The sequence below is a fragment of the Bombus pascuorum genome, chromosome 1 (assembly GCF_905332965.1).
Source record: "Bombus pascuorum chromosome 1, iyBomPasc1.1, whole genome shotgun sequence".
Classification (NCBI taxonomy): domain Eukaryota; kingdom Metazoa; phylum Arthropoda; class Insecta; order Hymenoptera; family Apidae; genus Bombus; species Bombus pascuorum.
The window spans coordinates 6,071,771-6,085,681 of NC_083488.1; the positions used below are offsets into that span (position 1 = coordinate 6,071,771).

General features: G+C 37.9%; 2 protein-coding genes and 1 long non-coding RNA gene across 3 annotated transcripts; 1 reads left to right on the top strand and 2 right to left on the bottom strand.

Annotated features, from left to right (window-relative positions):
- The first annotated feature begins 67 nt into the window (after positions 1 to 67).
- LOC132914447 (uncharacterized) lies at positions 68 to 886 on the top strand. The gene is made up of 3 exons (XR_009659595.1): positions 68 to 151; positions 446 to 697; positions 805 to 886. It is a non-coding gene; the product is annotated as an uncharacterized LOC132914447 (long non-coding RNA).
- LOC132913997 (uncharacterized) lies at positions 74 to 8,496 on the bottom strand. Its single transcript, XM_060972738.1, has 6 exons — positions 8,392 to 8,496; positions 5,104 to 5,787; positions 3,576 to 3,840; positions 3,227 to 3,328; positions 782 to 1,543; positions 74 to 149 (listed from the first exon to the last, which is right to left on the bottom strand). The coding sequence occupies exons 1-5, from the start codon at positions 8,395 to 8,397 to the stop codon at positions 801 to 803; spliced, it is 1,800 nt and encodes a 599-aa protein (XP_060828721.1). The 5' UTR covers positions 8,398 to 8,496; the 3' UTR covers positions 74 to 149; positions 782 to 800.
- Positions 8,497 to 10,579: 2,083 nt separating this feature from the next.
- On the bottom strand, positions 10,580 to 13,852 carry LOC132914612 (protein spaetzle). Its single transcript, XM_060973853.1, has 5 exons — positions 13,845 to 13,852; positions 12,083 to 12,221; positions 11,214 to 11,273; positions 11,024 to 11,127; positions 10,580 to 10,926 (listed from the first exon to the last, which is right to left on the bottom strand). Exons 1-5 carry the CDS (start codon positions 13,850 to 13,852, stop codon positions 10,710 to 10,712), a joined length of 528 nt encoding a protein of 175 aa, XP_060829836.1. The 3' UTR covers positions 10,580 to 10,709.
- Between the last annotated feature and the right edge of the window lie 59 nt (positions 13,853 to 13,911).

The following is a 13,911-nucleotide window of genomic DNA, read 5'->3' on the forward strand; positions in this document are numbered from 1 at the left end:
TTACAAATTTTCCGTGACGATATTACGCACACTGAATTTCCTTGCACTCGCTATAGTTTTCAATCCCAACACGAATGCCAGGCTTCTTTAGCATCTGTGATATCTTTCGAATCCATTGACGACCGGGTAGTACGAATAGGAGTAGACCACTGTAACAGAAAGTATCGGAAGGGAATTATAATTATATCTGCAAATTATAAAATATAAAAATAGTATGAATTTGACTATAGAAGGCGAACTGGAGAAGAAGCGATAGAACTATTCAGGATAACAGAAGAGCCACGTTCTCTGGATGCTGAGTACCGTATCACGCTGAGCTTCCGTGGATCCGAGTAATGCAATGTTCACGAGTAATGAAATACGGAGTAGGACATGGACGATAACGTAGACTATAGGTGACGCAAGATACACGCAGCTCGCTTCCAATTAGCTACTATGCTTCCAGCTGCTATTCGTGACAGTAATCGAATCTTTGCCTCGTGTATGTTCTTAGATGTATGAGGAATTAAACAGGACACAGAAGACGTGGAGAAGTCCGGATAAGTCGCGAAAGAAAATTAGAAAAATCACGACGCCTACGATCTAGGGCTGCGAGAGCCAATATCGAACGACTGCGAAATCACAGACTCCGGTGTCTCGTCAGCTGCTGCATGATCGGAGAACCCGATACGAACCATCTCAGCAACGTCAGACGTTGGTGAGATCGCTTCGCGTGAAACTTCGCGTGCCCAGTAACCACACGGTGGAGGATATTCACGAGGTCTAACGCGATTCCAATTACCTGCGACTACTCTTCGGTTCTAGCCTCGCTGCAGTCTCATACGTTGCGCAATCTCGCTGACGGATCTTCTCCTCTGCGAACTGCTTCTTCTTCGATACAAGCCATGAAGATTGAAATTAGCGTACGGCTGAAGCAATCCCTGATTTTGCCAATACGGCGACGAGATATGCGGATTCCACAGTGGTATCTTCAGTGGTCCTTGCAGCGGATAAGAGTACGGCAGCAATGGCAAGTTCTGCAAGTTCGTATGCGGTTGCAACTTGGGCAGCTCCGCGGATATCTTAATCGACTCTATTTTCTGTGGCTCTGTATCGATCGATAGGCTCGAGTACACGGACAGATCGTTGCCGTTCGTATCTCCGTTTAAAATCTGCAAGTTGCCTTTATCTGGAAGAGAGTATTGAATGTGTATCGGTGGATATTCGACGCTCTGTTGAATAGACAGCGGAACGTGATGGTTCGACAGCGAACCAGAAGCAAGAGAAGCGTGGTCGAGTCCTTTAATGTGATCGTAGCCGGGCAACGGCGGTTCTGGATTTGAATTCACGTTGTGATCGACTTGATTAAAATTTTGATAGCTGTTTGCATTTCCTAACACGGTGTTTTCGATGTCTTCGTGGGGCAGTTCCGGTGGTGGGCCGTAGTAATTGTCTTCCGAGTGTGTTACCGCAGGTTTTTGGGCGTCCAAGTCCACTGTGTGATGATCGTAACCGTAATCGTCCGGTTTCGTTGGTTTCACGATTAGAAGGCCCGCCTGGGCAACTGTAAATGTAACGTCTGTCAGTCGTGTCTGAACGATAATCCTTCGTTTCATGAAGTTATAATAAATTCGTTAGATTCTTGTCAACAAACCGTCGACTATTAGATGCGCTTAACCACGTTTTATTGTATTAATAACTGCTACTTTTAAGCGTTAATAGGTACCTTCTTTTTCGATAAAGGTTTTGCGCTTTCTTTTAATCGAATTTCATGAAACGAAAAGTTAGTTGTTACTATGTAGTCGTTCGTATGTACAAGTGTATTAGTAATCACACTTTCTGTACAACTTTATCGATTTATAAACTTGATCACTTTGTGGTAAATCATTTTATCGACTCATTAAATCGTCAGTCAACGAATAAATTCGCACATCTCGATTAGTCCTGCGATATTACACCTACATACAATCCTGCTAGTTACACACACAGTAGAACAGCCTAACCATGAAAAGCGTAATTTTGCTCGCATGACATCATGACACTTGAAATAAAATTCAGATATGCCAGATAGTTTTGGTCTTCCCATGCTAGAAAATGACTAGAAAGCGTAAATTACAAAGAGCTAGCACCGTTTAAAAATGGATGAAACAGAAACCGGTGAGAATACAGTACTCTATTGCAATATTCCAGGATTAACACAACTTGTTTAAATACAAAGTGGCAAACCTGTTCCACACAAGCCACATCCTATCGAAAGGATCGATGATCTTGTTGGGAGAAAGTCGTGTTAACGGTGTGATATATCGAAAGGTTCAGAGCGAAAGTAGATTAACTTGGAATTTTGAAGATCACCGTAGAAAGAATCGTTCTCACGGAAGAGGCTAATTATTTCGGGTGTCTCAAAGAGACCGTAGTCGTAGAAACGTGACACGTAGTAAAGAAGCATTTTACGATCGAGGAAGAATTCACAGTGGTGGGACCTGTGTTTAAAGCGCCGAATATGTACAGGGTGTTCCCAATTTAAATGTCAAGCTTTCGCGAGCGTGTAGGCTATCGCTAAACTAGGAAAGAAGAAGCAAAAGTTCTTTCTTTCATTTATTTATTCGCTTTATCGCTACAAGTAAGCGTAAATAAATAATTTTCAAACCGAAAACTTCTTCGTTTCTTTGACAAGATTTTCTCAAAAAAAAAAAAAAAAAAAAAAGAAAAAAGAAAAACGGAGTAAAAGCGAGCAAGTCTCGAATCGAATCGATGAAATGGAAATTGTGGACACCCTGTATAACGAACGGCTGCGGAATTCAACATTCCACTACGGGAATTCTTCCGCAGCCCATCTCACTTCTCCACTATACTCGTGCTCGTACACGGAGGAAAGTTCCGGAGATTAGAATCTCATTTGAAAGCGAAGATCGCTCTTACTTTCTTTATTCCAAAACGCGTAACAGTGTTCTCCAGAGATTCCACGCCTCTCACCGAATTCTTTTTACAAGCATACAAGAACACCCTTACATGTATAACGTACTTATGTATATACATGGAGCGTATCATACGTTCGAATGAAGAATATAAGCGTATTTCGAGTTAACGAGTTAACGTTGCTATGTGGAATCGCAAATTGCATTACGATCAAATGCAATGCTTTTGCAAATGAAACTTTAGAAAAGTAAGAGGTATTAGTGTATTAGTATCGATGCTGCGGTGTTAATAACGTGTTTCAATGATCGTTATTCACGTCGAGAAGCCTTACCATCCGAGGATGAATCATAATTTCCGTTTCCCTGATACTCGTCATGAGGTTCGCCATATTCCTCGATACTGGGCGGTGGTCCGTCGTAACTTTCTTCGTGACCTGTTCCGTTTCATTCCACTTTTAATTTCCAATTATCCTTAAGCTGATATGTACATTAAATTAAAGTAATTTCACGACTTTTGGTAGCAAACTGCTCCGTAAATTATATATATATATAATATCATTAAACTGTATATCGTAAGTCAGGGACAGACAGAAAATTATTATCTGTGTGTTATTGATGGTCAAGTTACCAACACGAGAGTACACGTTAAGCGATGAGAGTCTAAATTAGAGAATCACTCACCACCTTCCGGAGGATGATCGTACAAGTATGCAGGATGCGGCTGAGGAGGATGCACGGCACTCTTGACGATATTACGACCCAAGGTCGTGATAGCATCCCCGGTTTTAGTGATAATTTTGCTCTTGGCCGCAACAAGGTAAGCGCCGCCTTTCAGTAGCTGACCTTTCAAAGCAATCACACCGCCACTTATGGCTTTTACGGCTTGCATTAACGTGGTAATGATCGCCTTTTTGAAGTCCCACATGTCGAACGCCTTATCGTTGTACTATCATAGAAAAATTCCATTAACAAGGCACGTGTTGCGCAAATTAATCGAGATGCGATTTAATCTGTACTTTATTGAGTATTATATATTGCACGATACAGCTGAGATTATTATAAGAATGCCTCTATATTAATACAAGAACTATGCATACTATGGTAACGCGAACTATCCGTGTCACATTTTTCACACAACCGGTCTTCCTTCCATGTTCTATTTAATATATAAAAAATGCGCGCTCCAACATTTTCAAATTACAATTCGACGTTCTTTGGAGGTTCGGATGGTTTCTTTAATCGTTGCTTCTATGTTGCAAATCAAACTCAATCACGACAGGTTCGAACGATCGGCGATGACATGTTACGGTCGACCTGTTTCACTCAACGTCGATTACACGAACATCGTAATTTCACGATGGAAATTGCAAATTTCTATGCGGCCTGGTATTCGTGAATCGACTAATTGTAAATTAGTGTTGCGCTCATTTGTAACAAACTTTTGTAGATCGTATAAAAAGAATGAAAGTTTCGCGATACCCATTATATACTCGGAAGAATTTCATTCGACAACGATTCGTAATTGACACGTTTCCTATTTCCATCGTGAAATTCTTTCAGCGTGAAATATTTTCTACGATTAGCTAAGGGGCGTGCGAAGACAAGAGCCAGCTAAAGATTTCCCTCCTTAATTGCAACCTGAACGACCCACATAATGATGTCTTTTTCGTGCAGCTAATATATCGATATAATCGTTTGTACTAACGTTTCTACATCTGTCATTCTACTCTATTTCGTTTTCGCCAAAAAACGACTGAGCGTTTGATCGATAGCTCACGGGTTCGTTTAAAGAAAGCTCCATAGATTTCGGAATTTCTTTCCTTCTTTTTTTCGTCAAATCAAATCATTATCATATCAGAACACAAACGAACTTTCTACGCAGATGAATTCACTTTCACCTGAAGCTAATTACGTAAAATTCGCTGTAAAGGCAACGAAGGCCTTCATAATCTCGTTTCCAAATACCAGCATTGCTGATATCCGCTCGTTCCGTTATGCGCATACATCAACTTCCGCCAGCAGGTAATTCGTTTGGAAATTTTTCACGAACGAAGCATTTCCTTCGATATAGAACTGAAAATTCCATTTTCATTCCTCGCCAATTTGTGGCAATCGACACCGATCCATCTCATACAGAATTAATTGCGATCGCGTATCTCAATCGAACCCGCTCGTTTTAATTTTAACTTGCCAATGTCTACATAGTTACCGAGTAAACTTGTCCATATTCTGGTTTCGGCTTTGGTTTATCGTCGCTCGACGACGAACTCGTCTGGGAACTCTGCGCCGAGATCGAGGAAGATCCTTTCGAAGCGCTGCTGGATGCGCTCACGAGGCCACTGATTATACCTTTGGCTATGCCACCGATCAGGCTGCCAGATCCTTTTAGAATCGATCCAGAATCGGATCCAGATCCAGACGATTCTGGATTTTCTCCATTGTGCTCTCCATAATGCCCGTATCCTGCGTACTCGTGCGTGTATTCGTCTGGTGGTGACTCGTATCCATCGCGATCGTATATCTCGCGTTTCGATCCTGATCGTTTTATCCTATCTTGCATGAACGCCACGTATTTCTGGTTTGCCAGCATCTCGATCATAGCTCGATTCCCGCCAACTCGATCTATGACGTCTCTCTGTAGATTTTCTGGAAGAAGTCGATAGATATCCAAGATTTGCTGGTCGCTGAGTTTGTTAATTGCGGGATCGTTGGCGGCGTTTTCAAGCAGCTGCCACTGTTCGTCGATCGTCCCTTGGTCTGTCGATGATCTTCGATAGGGGGCCAATCGCTCGAGTTGCGCTGATGCACGTGCTCGCAACGCTTTTTCGCTCGAGTCTGTGCTTTCCGATAGAACGACGACGATCGAACAACCGAGAGTGAACAGCCACAGTAACTGAAATTCATTGGAACGTGATTATCGATATTGTCTTATCGTTTTTAACTCATTCGAAGCCGATGGCCATTCGAGCCGATCGTTTATCCCTTTGGAAACGAATTTTCTTCAGCGTTGCTGATACATACGGTAGTTGCGACAAGCGTATGCGCACTACCGTATTTATCACGAATTACGATAGGAAGGAAGTTTCGAATGAGTTAAAAGACAATTAGAACGCACGAAGGATATTTAGGATTGTACTTGCTGTACTTGTTTGAAGATATTTGGACGGTATATTGGATCAATGGTATATGCAATGCCTAACAGGGCATCGCAGCGTAACATGTTAGTAAGTTTATAAATCAGTGAAACATGTAGCATTGGAACGTGAATGCGACAAGTAGAGCGGCTCTTGGTGAAAGTCATACGAAGACGCGTGTCTTAGCTATGTCTATGTATGTGATTGCAGCGACGATCAACGATCTTGACAGAATTACTGGTTTCGCAAACTGTATCGAGAGAAAAAGAAACTAAGAAATTGACGACGAGTGTTGTCAATCAAAAACATGAAAAACCTCGATACAGATCGAAAGTCGATCTTCGATCGTTTGTCTGCTTCCGAAGTTCCAATCTAAAAGTTCCAATTGAGCTTTACGCCTCTCGAATTTTTACCAAGTTTCACAATAATTGTTTTCTTAATAGCCTATGCTCTGATTTTTTAGAAAATAGTCTAAAGATTTTTCAAGAATTTTTCTTTCTTATATTTCGAATAAAATAAGATAAATAGTCCCGTACGATCATAAATTGCAAACAAAACGAACTCACGATCGTTGCAGAGATTCAGTAGAAATCTCCAGCGATCTACATTTCTCGTTCGCTTGCAAAAATCAAATAAACAAATGCTCAACTGCTATTTGAAAATAAAAATTCCAGTTTGCAGAGTCATCCTCGTCTACGTTCAACTGCATCCTTTTCTTGGATAAATAACGTTACAAGTTTCGATAAAAATTGTAGAAACATCGACTCGCGTTTCAAACTCACAACATTTTCCACCAAAATAAATTCCTTAGCCCATTAAGAAGAACCGGTGTTTTATCGAAAAGATATCGACGAACATTTCAGTCGAGCCACGAATGCAATGAAAATAAATTTCTATAACGACTCGTACCGAAGTGATAAATCCGAAGAAACACCGTGAAACTTATTTCCGTATTTTTGGCTTAACCACTCGAGGGGAATGTGAATTATCTCAGCCGGACGAAAGTGATCGAAGTGTCCTTGCCCTTGCACTCGGTGGTGCCAACGTCTGACCTAGTTACCATACGCTCCAGCTTGCAATACTCTCGACACGATTTCTAAAAAGCGTCTAGCGAGCCGGTATATAATAAAAACGTCACCTTGGGCACCAAGATCCGATTCCTTGGAAAGAAAGGTACCTGTGCGGTCGAAGAATCTGCGTATCGCGAAAATCATTTCCTGTTATAGCTGTTATATGCATAGAAACGAATACTTCGCCAAGACCTTTCGTCATCCATTTTAACTTTCTTCGCACTGTCGCGATGGACCCACTCGTATCGCGTATCGTTTCATCTTGGGATCCGCCACAACTTTCATATTTTTGTTATTTTTATCTTGAAACTAAACGCCTAAGGACTTTTTTATGTTCGTTTATTTAACAGCGAGAAATGTTTTCTTCGTTGAAAGAAAGTTCGTAGAGCGTCGTTTATGGAATGGAAAATTTGCGGCGGGAAAATCGTACGTACGAAAAATCGAGTGGGATACTTTCGCAGAAAGGATAATACGAAGGAAAACGCAAGACGATATTTCGTATTGTGTTGAGAGAGATAGTTTTAGTTATCAAACGAATAAACGCGATTTCTCACGGGTAAGCGACCGCTTGTTAATGACAATGATCGTCGCGTTTCTTCACACTTTTACCTTCTAAACATCGCGAGATCGACCGCGCAGGAACAAAATGCAATTCTCTACGCTGCCGTGTGTGCATCTCGGGAAGAACATATCCACGAGTAGAAACAAATATCCTTTACTTTCACGTGAATTTTAATAGCAACGCTTCGACCCTCGATCGCGCCACAAGAAGCGAAACCGCCAAGAAATCGCCTTATAAAATGATCTTATGAATCGAATTTCAGACTGGAGTAACATCGATTTTATCAAGAGGAAATTTTAAGAACAATGGAAGTCCATTGGGTTCGGAGTTCTGTACTCATTGAAGCATAAACAGTATTCGTACGTATAATTAGTCCTTCTTCTTCAAACGACTTTTCGTTCGCGTAATGATAAAAGTTCAACGTCCAGATAATCGAACTCAAACGGCAGGAGTACATATTTAATTCAGGCATTGATTAAAATTTCGTTGTTAAAGTAGCATTCGAATAAATGGAACTTCCTCGTGGTGAATTTTGAAATTGATAAGTATAATTAATTCGCACAAATGTAAATTCTATTTCAGGATTTCTAAGGCCTTCTTCTTGACAAGGTCGGTACGGGCCCATTAATCGGTTCGAACAAAAAAGGGAAGAGTAAGATTTCGATAGGAAAATGAGCACTTCACATATGAACCGAAAGAGATTCGGTACACAATGATCTTGAGACGCGTACCTTCATCGTTGACTTTCACGGTAGATCGGTAAAAGGATCACGGCACTCTCACTGAACTCACTGGCCATCGCCATCGAGTATTTCCTCTCTTTATACCGACTCCCACCTTGTTAGCTTTTACGGGAGAGCGTTGCCTACCACGAGAATTTTTTTCTTTATTCCAAAATTTGGAAGCGAATCTCTTTTCCTTTCGTTTATAAGAAGGTTAAACCGATTCATCGAGTTCCCCAGATCCGTATCTGGTGAAATTTTCTAATCCTCGGACATCAATTTTCCATTAAGTTCTTGCTTCCAATTGTTCTCGTTAATGCTGCAACTATTTCGATTATCTCTATGATTTACATTAATAGCAGTAGTAACAAGTATAATATCAGTATTTATGTAAATTTATTTTTAAATATATTGCATAGCAAAGGAGGAGGTAAATATAAAGCTTCATCCTATAAAATGATTATCTTTCCAAAATTAAGACATTGCTTGACTTTATTTAGAAACTGAGAATCAGAATTAGAACTGCTACAGATATTGCTAATTATCAATTATTCTATAGAGTTTCCATCGGATAGGATAATTCTATTTAAAGCTATTCGTCGTGTCTGCGCTTCGACGTCATCCTGTGTCTTCCGCGAGTTTGCCGTGCACTTTGGAAATTTGCCAATCGTGTCGATGGCTTACTTTCTTCCGTTGCACCCAGACAAGGCACGATGCGTCCAAAATTCATAGTCTATCATGCACACTGTATTATGCTGAAATACGATTCGGGAAGCGTAACGGAGAACCTTGAAGGAGAGGAAGAAGCGAACGCGCGTTCCTTTTCCTATTCAAGTTCCTCAGTCGAAGCACGCTAATGAAAGCGATTTCAGTGAAATGCAGGTACATCCCTCGGAATAATGAATAGCGCGATTTTCATCGGGCCGCTCATTGGTTTTCATATTTTCCCTGTTCCTGCTTCGCTCTACGTGAACAACATAATCGGCCACTTAAGCAATGACGTAACTAGAACCTCGTTAAGCTTACGTCGATACGTATTCGATGGGAAACTCGACGATGAAGAATAGAAAAGAATAGAAAATGATTTATATTTTAACGACATTTAATACTTCGTGATGTAACGGAATATATAGAAATCTTCAAACGATAAAATTAAAAGGGAATTTTCAACTACGTAATAGCTATACAGATAATTGTAATAATAAATATCTATCCATAGAAGAATGAATATATATCCATAGAAAGAATATATGATATGGTATAAGAATTATCGATTTCTAGTCTAATGCACCGAGTTGAACTTCGAACTGAATATGCCGAATAGAAAGCAAAGCAAATCGGCGGAATTCTACCATTATTTGTATCCGGTTACACGTATAGGTATTCGCGATGAATGGTTATTCTTACGCAGTCGAAACACGAAAGTCATCTAATTCGTAGCAAGGTAATTCTGATGATTATATCGATCGACACAATTTGTTGCGTGTAATACGTTCTCGTGAATTTCTTTATTTTTTTAATTAATTTCACGAATAATTATCCTGCCGTGATACCTATATTTTCTATGTCACGTTAACGCACGGCTCAGTTACTTTGAATTATTATTAAGAATTATGACGAACGAATCGACTTTTATATCTAAAGCCACGTACAAATTAAAATGGTGTCTCTTTACGTAAGTACATGGTATGAGACAATTAGATAGAAGCACCGCGAGATAATGTCACGAGAGGAAACGATCTATCCTGAAGTGAGAGAAATCGTTGTACGTTGATGTAGCGGTATAAATATGAGGCGAGACGAAGAAGAATAAAAAAGGCGCGTGAAAGGTGAAGCGTTAGACTAGAATGTTCGCTAATGATAAAAATAGAGGTTCCAGTGAAATTATAATGTGTGCCGAATATGAGCATCAACTAGACAGAAAGTAGAATAAAATAAAAAATAGTTGCATCTGTCAATGTAGAAAGCTAAACATGTTGCTATGCAATCTGTATTGATAAGTGGAGCTCCGCATCTCGTAAACGATTGATAAAATATTTGCACTTTGATCGGTATGTTCTTGTGATTCTAATGTATTGTGATGTTCGAAAAAGATAAAATAAAAATGACTTAACGTAGCGATAAGGGACGCATAAAGGCAATTCTATTGAATCAAGTAAGACGAGTATTTATTATAAGTGATCGCACTGGCTATTAATGGATCGTGTTTCGTTTATTAAAGTACATTACACGTGTTTTGTAATAAAAGAACGCAATATAAGTATAGGATGTATATCCATAATATTTATATTTAATATCACGTTTAACATGGCATCCATTTGTTCTCATCATTTTAAGCTCTTATGAGAATTAAATGAATGTAAAAATTGATCAACTTTGAATTCGACGTGACAGCAACAATTTGCTGGGAATGCAAAGTAATCGTTGGTTATCGTACCGTTGTCCGTCAATGACAAGAGTTGGCGATATATGAACTTCTGTTTGCACTTTGTATAGTATCCTTCGGCGAAACCATCGATCACTTTGCATGGTTGGCTCTCTTCCCTATTATTAAATTAAATTGAAATTTCAGAATAAATTTATTACCTTTGTATTTATCGTAAACCGAACAGAACAGAAACTGACATAAAATGATACTTACAGGCATGTTTCAATGCGTACAGCTTGTACCAAGTCTTCATGGTTTACGATATACTTCCATTCCAAATTTTTCGTTATTCCTGATTTAGGAAATACAAGTTGCTCCTACGGTAACCAAGAAAGTCTTGATTTGAACATAATTATATCAATAACATTACAATATTGAAGTATCGATCAAGTCGTTAATTTACCGTAGACAAACAAAGTGATTTATCCTCCAGTTCATTCTCGTATCCTGGTAACGAATCTATCTGTTAAATAAAAAAGAAGGCTACATATGAAAGCGTGCGAATACCAATTAAAAAATGTACCATTATCGTAATTAGCTAAAGCTAAACTGCCAGCACGCTGAGTCGAGGCACTTGCTTGTAATGTGTGAAATTTATCGGAAATGAGATTCTTTTTGAACATTACTATAGAGCATTTTATTATTCGATAGTACAGAACAAGGTGTGGCAGCTTGGAGAAAGCACGTAGATTTTGGATGTGTGAAGGGGAAAACTGGCGTTTACTATACCAGTGAAGGGATATTTAAACACTGGAAGGTTTGCAGAAAAATCGATACAAAAAGTCTGGGCGTGGAAGAAATACGGAAGGGAAAGCGGAAATTGTCGAATGACCAAAAAGGATAGAAAAAGGTAGAATCGAAGGAGAAACGAGCAAAGGGGGCAATGTGCAAAACGTGAAATGCGAATAGTAGTCAATGAAATAGTTTAAGATAGTTTTAAGGAACAAAAGTGCCTTACAGAAAATCAAAGACTGTTCTAGAATAGGAACATTCGATGCATTACCAAAGAAATAATTACGTAAGACAGATTCGGTAACAGTGTGCGATGAAGATAACGAATATCTTGTAATACATACATGCACGTGTATATATGTAACCAAGTGGAATTTCTATGCTAATAAGCTGAAATGAATAGTAGTTTATTAACCACTACCAGGTACGATTATTCGATAGTAATATGAAAAGACGAAGAAAGTCGAAGAATTGTATGTATCCCGTGTCATAATATCCAATTACTAAAAGACAATGAATCCGATCGTGAAATTTACGAACATCATCCACGGTAGCATAATCTCGAAGATGGGGATTCTTTCCTAATTCCCTCGACACTATATCGGTTGGATAATACAATGTATTTTCGCAATAGGTTTTATCCTTGCAAATCGGAGCCGGTTTGAACACTGAAACATAGCTTCGTTAAAAAATGGTTTCTAGCAAAGATATTTTCAGGAAAGATATTTATTTCGAATATGTAGTTTAAGTATATTACGTTGCGAATTATCACTTTGTTTCGTCTCGTATGTAGGAGAAGTCATTGAGAGAGGAAGTATAAGCTGCAAAAGGTTTTAAGTAATTATAATTTCCATGAAATAGTAATTAAATAAAAAGAGATGATTCTTCATTATCGTGTACATTAACGATGCGATGATATTCAGAATATGAATATCATCATTGAATCGTTCCTATGATTTTCTATATCTGATAAGGAAATTATCGAAGAACCGAAGATACTATAGCGGTTCAGAAGAGTTTTAAATAAATTGAAACGATAAACCCCGGTGTCTAATCTTATCTACGAATTTTGTAAATATGTACTTAATTTATTGAGTAAGATTCTTTATTCGCTTTACAGTTTCGAGATTTGGTAATTGTTATGAATATCATGATAGAAGACATTAATAATATTAAATTAAAGATATTTCCTACAGAAGAAAGTTTCAAAAAAATTATAATGATCTCACCAGTAAGAATCCAATTCGGTTTAGTAACATCTTCGAACGAAAAGGCGAGTTAAAATTTTCGCACTAATAAATAATGGGAACTTTCTTTTGTTAAATAAGCAAATAAACTAAAAATTCAACTGGAAGCATACGGAAAACGGTTCCTTCTTTTAATGTTTTTTTCGGCTCTGGTAACGACTTGCTTTTGTTCTATTTTTGAAAATTATAGATGTACTTTAGAATCGCTATCTGTGGTTTGAGTTAATTTTTCTAAAGAAATACATTTGCTTTCGTGGCTTTTCAACAACTGATCTCTTACTCACAGTTTTATATCAATATCCACGAGGAAAATGAGATTACGATCACTTTGTATACTTTATTTGTTTTTTCTATCATACTTTCAATGATATAACTAATAGATTAACAAATCAGTTAATAAATTAACACAGTGTTTGTTATCTCAAAATAATTAATTTTATAATTTTACATTAGAATCTGTAAATAAACGTTACAGTTGCCACTATATATTTCTGACAACTTTGTGATGTACTTAGAAATCTCTTCTTTAAAAAAAATAAATTTTCAATATGTAATTATGGTAATAATTTTATTATTTGAAATATTCATAAAAAAGAATATGTGGATATAAGGAATATAATAACTATATATTAAACAATTTTTGTCAATTATTCATAAAAGGAATCATTATACATAGTGAATCAACTAACAATTTAAATCAAAATATTGGTTGTATTGTACATTATAAATGATGTTATTTCTTATAGATAGACACGTAAAGATAATGTGTAGGTCAACTTAATTTTTTTAAATGGCTTTGATGACATTTTTTAAAATGGAATTATATTTTGTAATACACTAATGCAGCTTGGGATTTTCTATAAAAAATTATTGATCTACTTGTGTCGAAAAACTACTAGTTTGGTAGATATTTCAATTTCAATTTGTAAAACTTATCGTACAATAAACAAGGAGAGGCGTAAGACATTACTTTTGTATTTGCCTTTATCCATTCCATCGATTAATGTACCAAAGGATATATAATTCCATTTAACAAAAATTTCAATAAAACTAACCTCCTCATGACCTTCATGCGCCCACTTACAAAAAGCTAACATTAAAATATGCTCCCTTTGAATCCAT

Excerpts from the sequence above, each read along its gene's own strand:
- LOC132913997 (XM_060972738.1), bottom strand. Across the intron at positions 3,329-3,575 it reads CGATCATCCTCCGGAAGGTG|GTCACGAAGAAAGTTACGAC; the intron begins GTGAGTGATTCT and ends GAAACGGAACAG. Across the intron at positions 1,544-3,226 it reads TTATGATTCATCCTCGGATG|TTGCCCAGGCGGGCCTTCTA; the intron begins GTAAGGCTTCTC and ends TTACATTTACAG.
- LOC132914612 (XM_060973853.1), bottom strand. Across the intron at positions 11,274-12,082 it reads ATTATGCTACCGTGGATGAT|ATAGATTCGTTACCAGGATA; the intron begins GTTCGTAAATTT and ends TTTATTTAACAG. Across the intron at positions 10,927-11,023 it reads GTACGCATTGAAACATGCCT|GGAAGAGAGCCAACCATGCA; the intron begins GTAAGTATCATT and ends ATTTAATAATAG.